At 33.7% G+C, this 14,213-nt stretch overlaps 1 protein-coding gene and 1 pseudogene across 1 annotated transcript; both read left to right on the forward strand.

Annotated features, from left to right (window-relative positions):
* The first annotated feature begins 1,659 nt into the window (after window positions 1-1,659).
* Window positions 1,660-3,699, forward strand: LOC133199194 (uncharacterized; annotated as a pseudogene).
* Window positions 3,700-5,895: 2,196 nt separating this feature from the next.
* LOC133198828 (putative nuclease HARBI1) lies at window positions 5,896-10,440 on the forward strand. Its single transcript, XM_061334796.1, has 4 exons — window positions 5,896-6,102; window positions 9,049-9,386; window positions 9,701-9,958; window positions 10,220-10,440. The coding sequence occupies exons 1-4, from the start codon at window positions 5,896-5,898 to the stop codon at window positions 10,434-10,436; spliced, it is 1,020 nt and encodes a 339-aa protein (XP_061190780.1). The 3' UTR covers window positions 10,437-10,440.
* Window positions 10,441-14,213: the final 3,773 nt, after the last annotated feature.

The raw sequence follows: 14,213 nt of genomic DNA on the forward strand, positions 1-14,213 counted from the left end.
TGGACTTTTGAGCTCGAATACTGTTCGTTATCTCGGAACATTTCATTGAATTGCTGCTAATATGAATGAAGAGTTTCATCATTCTCTGACCTTTATAATATCAATGCACTCTCTTGTAACAGATTCGTCCATACGTTATTTATGTTTCCACAACATAAATCTGTTTTTAAAATTAATACTGAAGATTAAGGACTACATGATTTACCAATATGATATAAGGTTAATACATTCTAGATAGATTTATATAACCTTCTATTCACCTTTCAAATGGAACCTGGACGAATAAATCTAGCTACTTTTTAAGACTAGGTAATTTGTCTAAAAGGTCCATTGACATGAGCATTTTTTTTTCATTTTGTACGGTCTGAATTATAAATTTTGTACACAATTTTTTTGTTCTAAAAATCCAAGTCAATCCAGTTTGATTAAATTGTTTAAAGTAAACATTGTTAGTAAAAATCGCCCTCATGTAGTGTTGCAGAAAAAGTGCACCCACAGGGTTAATTGTTGTAAACTTTGTGATATTTCTTTTGGATTCTAATGAATTTTTATTTTCATTTCAAAAAAGGGGAAAAGTGGCTATAACTAAACCTTCTTATATATCTTTCTGATGTCATTGCAATAGATTATAAGACACAAAAAGTATTTCATCAAAAATGCGCAAAAAATCCGACGTCGACCATCGGAAGGGACTGCTGTGATTCATAAAATTATGTGTTGATTTGATACTCTAGTATTTGTTATGTGATGCATTCTATATATTTCCTTTATATAATGTATTCAATATATTTCTTGTTATGTAATGTATTCTATAAATTTCCCGTTATGCATTCTATAGTTTTGAATATATAGTCCTTTTATACTTGTTTTGGCGTTTTTATATATTTACGATGAAATATATGGAGATAACGAGCAGTATTCAAGTTCAAAAGCCCATTAAACAATACAAAATAGGAGCAGAGCAAACATGGACCTCCAAAACATCAGAGGTGGGATCAGGTGCCATGGAGGAGTGAGCATCCCCTGCCGACCGGTCACAACCGCCGTGTGCTCCTTGTCATGATCGGAAAATAACGGAAAAATTCGTCGACAATTCAGTGTGTAAATAATGGTCTAACAATTAGTAAGAAAAACCTCAGTCATCATTTGACTCAATGATAAATTGTATTTGCTGACAAGGTCATTGTATCGACCATAGAACTTACGAAATGATGACTTTAAAAGAGACTGCTGATGTCAATCCGATTTTAGCAGTAATATATATTTATTTTCTTCATTTACAGTATTTATGCTGATAGCATTCGTGAAATAATGTATATTGCTTTGATTTTTTAAAGTATATCTGATCAAACATAGTTTATATCGAATTATTTTAGCACACATTAGACAGACGTATCTTATAATGTTAAAAAATAGAGATCGCTTGTGTTTACGAAGGTTTGGACAGCCCTCTTAAAAATATTATGAAAAATATTATGTTATTTTATCGCGGAATTGATAACCTCATACCGTTATTAACCTTATAAATCCTGCCACAGCAGCTTAAACGTTTGTTTGCTGTCTTAATGTAATTATGAAAAATGAAATTATTACATGAATTCAGAGGTAAATAAATATGTCTTTTTTCAGATCTCATCTATAAAACAATTTAGATTTGAAATGTATCACATATCTCGACTATCAGAGGCGGTCTATGTGGGATTGTGCCAGGAAATAGGGAGTCCTACAGAAGTGAGGTTTAGGAGAGAAGCAGACGACACTGAAGAATATGTCCTTAAACCCGTGTATAGCTTGGCCGGCTTTCAGAAAATGAAAAGTGGAAGTAAACGTGAAGGATTCAGAATGATGACTTCAGATATGGATTGGATGATGTGGCATTTAAACCACAAGGTTATCTGTGATGTCTCACATCTCAGTCTCTACCGTACAAACCCCCAGCACACAGTGATTATTATGGAGTGCGACGATCTACCACCCGGATTTACCATGCTAAATTTGATGAGTCCTGCAACTGATGCAATAATCCAATGTTCTTGTATAGAGATGAATAACAAACTATATATATCTAGTATATTATTTCGCACAATCCATTTGCGCATCATGCAAGAATGCAACATCAAAAACACTCCAATTATCCCTCATGGACCATGTTCTTTCTATATGGACGAATTTGCTCAAATTTTCGAAACTGATCTTGCCTATTGTCTTCAATCAGATCACTGGCCAACAACAGCACTACCATGGATAGAAAGATGTCGTAAACAAGGTTGGCCATCCAAAATTGTTCTTCGGGATATATTACGCAGAGGATTCCATGTTGTTCCTATTGGCAGCACTTCTGAAAATGGGGAAGAATGGAGAATCTCATTCTCCCAAGCAGAACAAAAACTTGTTTATTCAATGAATCATTGTCAGTTTTTGTGTTACGGTCTTCTTAAAGTTTTTCTTAAAGAAGTAATTAACTCTCAGAACAATACACCTGTTATTTGTTCATACTTCTTAAAAACAATTTTATTTTGGGTCACTCAGACTGATAGTTCAGTGACTTGGACACCTGATAACTTATTGTCTTGCTTTTGGAAATGTTTTAAATTATTGATATTCTGGGTACATACTGGAGAATGTCCAAACTTTTTTATTCCACAAAACAATATGTTTAGAATGAAAGTCACTGGTTCTGTACAAACAGCATTGTTCAGTCATTTGTACAATTTGTATGGTAAGGTGATACAATGTCTACTATTAAGTCAAACTGTGAGACCTTACCTCAGCAAGGCAATATTAAACAGAACATTGAGATTCGGTACAGACGAGAGCAGTGTCATATCTAATGTTGAATTGGATATGAGCTTATTTGAAGAATTAAAACCAAACTCTAGCGTTTATCTTATTGATCAATTTGCAGTACACGTAAAACAAATAGAAAAAATGATAAGGGAGAGGCCGAAGCCATTTCAGGTTGTGAAATTGCAATGTATGACGTCAGCTGCGTTACGGAACATTGCTTTTTTGATACACAATAACATATATCCAAAGGTATATCGCAATAAGGTTTATTATAAAGCTAATAAGGTTCCCGTATTGTTAAAACTGTCTTGTTCATTTGGCTTTGTTGCAGATATTCTGTATCTTGCTATTTATTATTACAGAACATTTAGGTTTGATCATTCGCTCCGTTGTTTACAGAAAGCACAGAAGTGAATGTCGTTGCCATATATCATGTATAATTATCAAGTAAATGAAGACGTTTACAGGCATTGTATTCAGGGGATGTCTCTAGGTGATAAAATAAAAAAAGCACTAGTGAAAGATATTTCATTGGAGTTCACGTATACTTACCTTGATGAATTAGTACCAGAGCAGACGATTGGTAAGAAGATTGGGCGTAATTTACATATCCCACCTGTAGTGATGTTACACATGCTGTTTATACTAAATCACCACAGACTGGGTGACACTGTCAGGTCAAACCAATCTCTACAGGATCTACAGACTCTCTTGCTTTATGATGACGGGGTTAATGTACATCCTCATTTCAGAGAAATTTCCTGGCAAATACTGGGTATCTGTCAACAAATCTGTGGGCATTATTTGCAGTCTGAGAGGTCTTATCAATACTCTTTACAACAAATACCACAACACATGATGCAGGAAGTGACAATGATAAGAATAAAAACACTTCCTCAAAGTGCGATGTGATTTTTTAACATCGGTGTTACGTTACTGTTTATAGAACATGTTGTAAATACTTAATAACCAAGGAAGGATGACAAAGCCAGACCACAACAATCTATATAACTATAAGACTGCTGTCCTGTGAACTGTGAAGACAGGAATTATGTGCAAGTTCACCTCAGAAATATTTCATAGGAAATACTGTTTATTTACCTGCAATACTGAGAGGTCTGTGTGGAATCTTCTGAATTGTATCAATGTGTTTTACGAACTTTTGAAAGATTCAGAAAATAGCACTGTTAATAATGAACTCATTTGTACATGAAAAGATATATTATTATTATTATTTATTTGTTAAGGTGCGTATTGCTTCTAGATCTGTAAAGACAGTGTACATTTAATTCTAATCAAATACATTTTCAAAGGACTTTGTTTTTGAAAGTTTATATATCTTCTTGCATGTTTTATCCTTATACAAGTACGTTTTCAAATTGTTTTAAATAGAAATAAACTTATGGTTCAGGCAAAATTAAATTATTGTAAAGACTTTTAAACAAATACTTGAAACATCATGTAACAAGACATTAGATCGTTATTGTTCAATGAAATTTGGTTAACCTGAGATGAAAACTCAATGAAAAAGGTGAAGATAACGAACAGTGATCGATTTATATCTCAAATCATTTAGAAATTTGTAACACTGAGACAATACGGTAAGAAATCAATTTAAAAAAAAAAACAAAACCATTTGTTATTGTTCTGCATACAGCCCATCATCTGCACCCTCCTGCTGGGTGGAGGACCTAGCTAGGGAGATAAACCGGGCCTCCTGCTGTGATGACCAAGAAATCATACTTACAGGTGACTTTAATGTAGATCTGCTAAAAGACCCTCTTCAATTCTGGACATCTGCACTAGAAGAATTTGTACTTACTCATTTACCACACTTACTAGAATTACTAACACTTCATGTACCCTGATTGATCATTTCCACACTACCCAACCTGACCACATCTAGCTGTGAAATCCAGGTACCACCCATAGCTATCTCTGACCATTATTCTGTTTGTGAAACGCGTAGATCTAACAACATGCAGCGTAAGGGAAAACTTACTGAAATTCAATACTGGGACTTCAAGAGTTTTAACAAAGAGGACTTTCTCTCTGATTTACATAGTGCAAATTTTAATGCCCTTAAAAAAATTGTACAACACTAATGATATATTGGAAAACTTTTACAATATTTTTAATACTGTTCTCGATAAGCATGTAAAGGTAAAAACTAATCGTGTAAAAACTGAGTCTCGTCCTAAATGGTTAACGCAAGAAATTAATGATCCTAGTGCTAGAAATTACGAGATACTATCATCATCATAAAGACTTTGAAAATTTTCGACATTGGAGAAAGTTACACTTTTTATTAAAAATTCTAAAGTCGCCCGCGTGGCGCAGTGGTTAGAGCGTCTGCTCTATAGTCGCGGAGTAAGGAGTTGATCCTAACGTCGCGGGTTCGAATCCCCCTGTGGGACGTGGAGACAGGTCCTTCGGATGAGACCGTATAAACCGAGGTCCCGTGTCGCAGTAGGTGCTGGCACGAAAAAGATCCCTCACTGCTCAATGGCCGTAAGTGCCGAGTATAGGGCAAAATTTGCAGCTCTCCACCGGCAAGTGGTGGCTTCTCAAAATGAGTGAAAAATTCCTGAGAGGGACGTTAAACTATATACAAACAAACAAACAATAAAAATTCTAAATGTACTTATTACAAGTCAGCAATTGAGGAGAGCTCTTTTCCTAAAGAAATGTGGATCTATTTCAACCACTTAGCCTCTAAGTCAAAATGTTTTCTCCCACTCATATTAAGGACAACGGATCAGAAATTGGCGATATATAAGACATTGTAAATGTTTTACTGAGCATTTTGCTAAAATTTCTAGCAATTTATTAACAAAAATACCAAACCGTAGCTTTAAATTCACAAAAGTTTGAAGAATTCATAAAGTCAAAACTTAGTGATGAAAATGTGTTTAACTTACTTCCTACAAGCCAGTGCCGAGTTTTACTAAAGGTCGTAAGTCAAAACGTAGACGTAAACGTAGACGTCGCCGTAACTTACGTCGATTTTGCGTTTTACTAAAGGTATCTTACGATTTAACGTAGATTTACGTCAAAATCTACGTGTGCCCTATAGCAGTCGTAGAAAAACACTTAGCGTAAATAAAAATGGCGACAATTTTAATTATGCAGCGTTCCTTAAGACAACAGCGTGTTTTCCGCGATAGGAGCCAACCACTGGACTCCTTGAATGATTCGGAGCTCATTTCGAGGTACCGTTTCCCTCGAAGAGTAATTTTTGACATGATTGATGGGGTGGACGAGCAACTACGACCATATACGCAAAGATCTCATGCCATCCCCACTCAGTTGCAGGTAATATTGTAAACATTGAAACTGAAAGCGCATCCATGTCACATCCTATGGCAACGGGAGTTTCTAAACAAGGAATCGTTAGGTCTAGGAAACAAACATTCCGGCAGAAGTAGCTAGATATTTATATATTAAACGGATAAATGTTTCACTTTTGTTACCCCACAGAATATATTTCAAGGAAATTATTAAGAAAAAATAGTGCCCTTATGTTGTTAAAAATTAAGGAAAAAACAAAAACCTGTTTTTCTTGTTGATAGAGCATTCATTCTTTACATAACACATGTACACACGTGTTCTTATACATGCACTGTGTGTGTGTGTGTGTGTGTTTTTTTTCTAAGTTTAAATCTAACGTTAGGCTTACATGAGCAACGCTATGTTTCGTTCAATGCAAAGATAACCTTTAAGTGGGTTCAATTTTTGTATTGAATTTTTTTTCACGAAGACGGCAAACATTTTAAGGGGGGGGGGGGGGGGCTCACAATCTACACAAAACCACATTAAAATTACAAGGTTCTTTTCTTCTGGCCCCATTTACATAAATTCTTTTATTTTACATGTAAACCTCAGTTTTGTATATATTCAAGTTATAAAACACTATATATAACACATGTTGTTAAGTTCAAAGCAGCTAGGTCGTACTCATCATCCATATAGCTGCATGTATAAATAAATTGATATATGTATTCCTGGCCTTGCTAAAATTTCATGCACAAGACATTGTAGATATATACATTATTCTTGTGTTCTCAGAATAATAGGAAACACCAGTCATAAAATATCTTCTCTCTCATTTAAATGCGTATTTTAACTTATGAACTCATATGTCATAAAAGCTTACTAGACAGTATAAATTTAATTTATAAAGTGATATCAACTAAACCTATTTAATTTCTTATCAAAGTTTAGCACATTACTTAAAAATTATTTACAGGTATATTTACAAAGTACAATTAACAAAAGACTTCCCAAAATTATGGAATTTAGGCTTTCCAATAATTTTTTAGATATATTTTATAAAGTGCTGTGCTGCTCTAAAAGAATTAAACATGCAAGATTTTAACTACTGAAAATATAGAAATGCCGAAATCTTATCCTAAACCAATACTTTAACTTCAAAGTTAAATATCAAACAAAACGTCAAAAATACAATGACTGAAAATCTAAAAATTCTAAAAATAAAATAGACTTTTAATACAACCTGCTGGAACAACAGCACGGAACAGGAGTGACCAACACCATAAGAAATTCAAAAACCTGCCAATGGTCACCAGTCGTGCGCTGATCTAGAGGGGGGTCGGGGGTCCGGACCCCTCCTTGAATTTGCATAGTTATTAAAGGTATATACTGAAGCAAACTGATACGTTTGGAAATGGAATTAATTTTTTTTTAAATTTTGTTTGTTTGTTTTTTTTTTAATTTTGTTTGTTTTTGTTTTGTTTTGTTTTGTTTTTTCTTTTGGGGGGGGGGTTATTTAGTGAGGGTTTTTTTTTTTGTTTTTTTGTTTTTTTTTTTTTGCTTATGTTTTTTTGTTTTTGTTTTTGTCTTTTTTTTTTTGCTTGTCAAGAAATTTTCGGTTGGATTTTTTTTTTGACTGGGATGGACCCTCCCCCCCCCCCGGAAAAAAATTCCTGGATCTGCGCCTGCCAGTCAAGTGATAGGTCTGCACCAATCGCTAAACAGAGTTTTAGCGGGAAAAAAAATTAATTTAACAAAATTGTCAATTAAATTAACACAGACACTTTTGTAATTTAATTTGTTTATATAACTTTTATTTATCAACCTATATTTCATTATTAAAGCTGTATAAGAATTAAAAAAACATAATTTTAAACTTACATAAACAAAATTCTGATATGCTACACATATCAAAGGAAAACTGTACACTGTAATGACACTAGATGTAAATAAACTTAATGCCAATACAAATTGAGTGCAAGTAAAAATACTCATATCTTATATTATTTAAATAATTTATTTTGCATGTTGGGGGCAGAAATATGCCACGGTGCCATACGTATATAAATGTAACTAGAAATATGTCCATAGAACATGAATGCCCCGCCGAGGGTATATTAGTAATGCAGCATGAAAATTTGTATTAGTGTATGAAATTTGATGAAAATATCTTGAATACTTTCTTTAAAATTGAAATCTAAAAAGTTGGATATAGATGATAAATTCTCACCAAATTATGTATGAGTGCAAAAGCTTACATAAAAATATACCTTAAATGGTTTCTTTAAAACTAAGCAAAATGCAAATTTAAGAAAAATTTGGTCAAGGTCACAGGAACATTTAAGGTCAAACATTTTTGATACAGTTTAATAGTTCTTACATATACGTATCAGCATATTAAGTTTGATAAAAATATTTTGAATGGTTTATTAAAAACTGAGCTAAACACTAATTTAAAATAAATGAAGTGAAGGTCAAAGGAAAGGTCAAGGTGAAAAAATATTGATGCAGTTGAAAAGCTTACATCAGTATGTATTAGCATATGAAGTTTGATAATTAAAAATACTATGAATGGTTTCTTTAAAACTGAGTTAAACACAAATTGATAAAAGTGAGGTCAAGGTCAAATGAAAGGTCAAGGTCAAAAATGTTGATGCAGTTGAATTGCTTACATCAGTATGTATGGCATATGAAGTTTGACACTAATTTAAGAAAAGTGAGGTTAAGGTCAAAGGAAAGGTCAAGGTCAAAAAATGTTGATCCAGTTGCATAGCTCACATCAATATCTATCAGCATATGAAGTTTGATGAAAATATCTTGGATAGTTTCTTTGAAAATGAGCTTTGAACTGAGCTAAACGCAAAGCGCGACGGAAGGACAGACGGAAGGACGGAAGACGGACATGACAAACACTATATGCCATATTCATGGCGGGGCATAAAAATGTGACTTGTTTCTTTAAAAGGAAGTCTCATGGTTCCTTTTCAGGTGTTATGTACGTTACGTTACATCGCAAAGGCTGATTTCTTTTCCGAAGTTGGAGACATTCATGGGGTTTCGAAATCGTCCGTCTCTGTATGTATACCAAGGGTGTGTCAAGCCCTTTGTGAGCACTTGCAGAACATTAAATTTCCATCATCAGTGATCTCTCTAAGGAAAATGAAAGAACAATTTTACTGCATCGCCCGTTTCCCCAACGTGGTAGGAGCCATAGACGGGACGCTTATCCCTATCAAAGGAATGAGTAGCGATGACGAACACATCTATGTGTCAAGAAAGAACTTTCATGCCCTGAATATCCAAGGGGTAGTGGACGCAGAGATGAGGTCTATCCAAATATTGTTAGCGATTTGTACAATGCACTCCATCTACAAATATACAGTAAACCTTGTCTAATCCAGATGATGTGTAATCCAAAATCTTGCTTAATACGATATTATCTTTATGTCAATTTCAGTAAATTTATTTGTTTAAAATGTTGTCTAATCCGAAATGTTGTGTAATCCGGTCATTTTCTTTGGAACCAGTAGTGTCTGAATTAGACAAGTTTTACTGTAATTCATTTTCAAATGGAGAACATTTTGTTTCTCTTCTTGCTTAATTTTCTTTACGATCATACGATGTTATACTCTTATTTCAGATTTCTTAACATCAATTGCCGATTCCCAGGCAGTGCGCATGATGCATACATCATGTCAAACTCCAACATTCCAGGCATTATGGCTAACCTGACAGAAGGCGGATGGCTGCTGGGTGACTCTGGGTACCCTTTGAAAGATTTCCTCATGACACCCTTCAGTAACCCTTCTACTCAAATGGAGGAAAGATATAATCATGCTCACTGCCAGACAAGAAATGTTATAGAGAGGGCATTTGGCGTGCTTAAATCCAGGTTTAGGCATGTGATAAGTTTTCAAAACATCATAATTATCTTCCATTAGATATTATCTGTAACATAAAGTTGTATAAGTATCATTAGTTTACGTGAGAAACTAGTTCCCTATTATCTCCATCAAGAACGAGTGCTCATATTTACCTTAAAAGCCATATATGAACAATATATAAATGAAAAAGCAGTAAAATATATACTAAATCATAATTTAGCCTTCATAATTGCTAAATTGAGAATTTGATCAATCAAACCATTCATACTTTGCAGATGTCTTCACAAGAGTGGAGGATGTCTGCCATTTACACCGACCAAATGTGCACTTGTCATTGAGACATGTTGCAGACTTCATAACAAGGCCATTGAGGAGAGAATCCCCTTACAACAAGGTGGTCAAGTTGTATTACAACACAACAACTATGTTTATGGAGGAGCACCTCTGCGGTCAGCCAGAGACCTGAGACAACACATTGCATCAAGATTTTAAGTAAATTTAATAACAGGCAACATTTAAGGAGACTCTAAACACTGCGCACAGGAGAGTTCTAATTCCCTATTAGTTTTATGCAGTTAAAGTGATCTACCCATAGATTAATGTGAATTAAACGGAAATACACAGTGAATATCACCATTTGATTTAGATTTAAGTATTATTAAAGTAAATTATACTACACTGTAATATAAAGCAATTGAATGCATTATTTGCAGGTATTTTCCAAATGTAAGTAAACAGCAGTGATTTCTTTCACTACCACTTCATTATCTTTTAACATATCCTGGAAATGACAGGTACCCACTAGATAAATTCAGTATTCATGGACACCTTTAGATGATACATGTATATTTCTTTAAAGTCCAAAACACAATTTCCTTGGTGTTTAGAGCCTCCTTAAATTGTCCGGGATATAACTTAGCACTGTAAGTGCATAGAATTTAATTGCCTTTGATGGTTATTTTTTAGTTCAAGTAACTTTTATTTCATAGCAAAATTTGTTTTACTTTGTAGAAAGGAGGACAAACTGAAATAATGAAGAACTCGCTGTATTTTGCCTTTGAATTTAATAATTTAAAGTTAAAATAAATAATCTATAAATATTATTTTCTTGTCTATTTTCACATTAGTATCTGGTACCGTAGAAGAGAAAAACAATGTAACCATATACATGTATCAACTTTTTGAAAATTGTTTTACAGAGAAGTGTTTTTCTTTTTAGGCAAAATATACAGAGTGTAATCAAATGTTGATGACAAAGAATTTAACGAAAGGCCTACGGGCCACATTGCTCACCTGAGCATATTGGCTTAGAAAAATCAAAAAACATTCAGTTTTGAAAAGTTCCTATGTAAGACTGTAACTGCCTATTGTGGCCTCACCCTGACCCGGGGTCAGGATTTGAAAAAATTGAATCTACACTACCTGAGGATGCTTCAAAACCAATATAATTAATCGTGGCTTTGCTATTCTTGAGAAGAATTTTTTTTTAAAGATATTTCCTATATATTCTTATGTTGAATTTTGACACCCTGTTGTGGCCTGGCCCTATCCCTTGGGGTTATAATTTGAACAATTTTGAATCTTAATTATCTCCCCTTGAAAAAGAGTGTGGCCCTTCATTTTAACAAATCTGAATCCCCTTTACCCAAGGAAACTCTATTCCAAACTTGGCTGAAATTGGCCCAGTGGTTCTAGAGAAGATGAAAATGTGAAAAGCAACAATAACAACTATGACAACGACAGACAACAGACAAATTTTGATCAGAAAAGCTTACTTGGGCCTTCAGCTCAGGTGAGCTAAAAATGAATAACTGAAGGAACTGACAATCCTGATTCTAAATTCTGCCATCCCTCCAATATTGCTACAGCTCTCTCCAGCGCTTGAGCCTTCCTTTCCTCAACTTCTAATCTTTTCTTTTTCAAATCGACAAGTTCTTTAATGCCATTTTCTGCAAAAAAGGGCATATTAAAAACCAGCTCAGGAAGCATAACAACATTACAATAAATCCATTAGATTGATGTCAGTGCTAAAAATGTTTACCAGTTGAAACTAATAAAATTGAGACCTTTTTTCCCTTACAAATTGTGACAGTTGTACTTAGTTTTATTTTATTTCAATTAATGCTATATATATTTTATTTCAGAAATTTAATAACTAGAATATTCACAAGTTTGAATTTTGATGTTTTGTTTCTATGATTAATGCACCCTGGATATTCTTTTGCTAACTATTACCATAGTCTTCAGTCTTCTTTCCTACTGATTCCATACTCTTCTTTCTCTTGCATGCTTGTGATGGCAAGGCTGAAATAAAAATGAAAACAGATGTGAAAGATCTTGTCTATAAAATTTTCTTGCCTGCAAACTGTCTTAGGAATTGAGTAGCGTGTAGCGTGATAGGACTTATGTTTACAAAGAATTTATTTGGTACATAGGAAATAAATTCATTATTCCTAGGCCAAAGGGTGTATAGAATACAACCCGGGGTAAATCCCCATAAACCCTTGATTGAATATCCAACCACAAACCTTGGTGGTTTATCTTATTACCGTATATATATTCAATTAAATGCTATATGCAAATCCTGATAATTAAATAAAAAGTTGTAACATCATTTAATAATATTTACATTTGCTGTGTTTTCTACAAAGCCAACTGTGAAATTGATTTGAAAGTCATTTTTGTGTATACTCACGCATAGAAATATACACGGTGAAACTCGAGTAAAAGTGACGTCACAATGAGGCTACAGAGACGTTAATAAAAATGTAACAATATAGGACAGCAAGAAATTCAAATATTGAGTATATTATTGGTGCTTTTAAACTTGTAAAATGTAAATATAAGGAATGTTTTTAAGTTTAGTGTGAATTATTGGTGTGTAAATCACACAGACTTGCACGTAAGCATATTTTTCATGAAGCGCTAGCGCGCTTCATGAAATATGCCTACGTGACAAGTCTGTGTGATTTACACACCAATAACTCACACAAAACTTAAAAACATTCCTTAAATGAATGAATTAGTGTCAGAATCAGATATCAAGTATGCATGCATACATACCTGTACATGGAGTTGAAGACTCTTCAGAAGTTACATGTATGTCAACCACACATTCTAAAATTTCCAGATCATGATGTTATATATTAGATAGCATATGTGATTAAAATAAAATGTATCTTTCATAAATAAGGATAATTCCAATTATATGTAACTTTTCAATTTTTATCAAAAATGATGAATATTTTTTATTATAATACTAAAAAACTAAATATGATGGAATGAAGAAATAATAGACCATGATAGTTGGACAGTGAAATTTCATGGTGGAGGGGGGGGGGGCAAAAAATGTAGATTTTGATTATAAAATCAACAATGACTGTAAACACAGTTACTATAAACAATATACAATTATTGCTGGTTTTTGAGGTCAATACAATGATTTAGACACCTAAGGAGTACAATATTCACAGAGCCCGAAGGGCGAGGTGAGTATTGTACTTCGAAGGTGGCTAAATCATCGTATTGACAGAAAAAACAGCAATAATTGTTTTAATATACAATTCAATGATTAAATGACATACACTCATTAAGCAATCCGAGCCATCTTACTTCTTCACATATACTGAAGTACTAGCCAAACATATTGAGAGAAACAGGGTTAAAAAAACACAGATGTATTATTTTTGGAATTTTTAATTCTAGTTTAGGTGCAATGTAGAAAAAATAAATATCAGGCACATATATGGGATTGATTTTGAAAAGGGGGCATTAAAAGGAAAAAAAAAATTACAACTTACCTAAAAACAAATCTTTGACTCCCCCCCCCCCCCCAAAAAAAAGGAAAAGAATTCTCCCAAATCAAAATTTTATTTGGTGGGATGTAAAGGTCCACAACTTTTTTGAGGGGAGGGAGGCTTACATTGAAATTTTTTATCCTTAAAATTTAAATTAAAACTTAACATTCTCAAAAGGTGGGGAGAGGTACAGGCCTCCTCCCCCCCCCCCCCAACCCCTCGCCCAAGAATATATGTGCCTTAATGTTATGTTCATATCAGTGGATGTCATGAGCAAGTGAACTAACTTTCCTAAACTATTTGCATCAATCTGGAATTTCCCTATCTATTTTTGGTCCAATGTAGAATAAATAATTCCTTATATTGACCTGGAAGATCACGAGCAGGTCAATATAAAATAGTATTTTTCTAAAATTGTTGGATCTCAGCCAATCAGAGAGATGGGAATTATTCAGTCATATAATAAAATGTA

This window comes from Saccostrea echinata, unplaced genomic scaffold, assembly GCF_033153115.1.
Source record: "Saccostrea echinata isolate AGI-Se365-2 ecotype Australia unplaced genomic scaffold, CSIRO_AGI_Sech_v1 ptg000033l, whole genome shotgun sequence".
NCBI classification, from domain to species: Eukaryota; Metazoa; Mollusca; class Bivalvia; order Ostreida; family Ostreidae; genus Saccostrea; species Saccostrea echinata.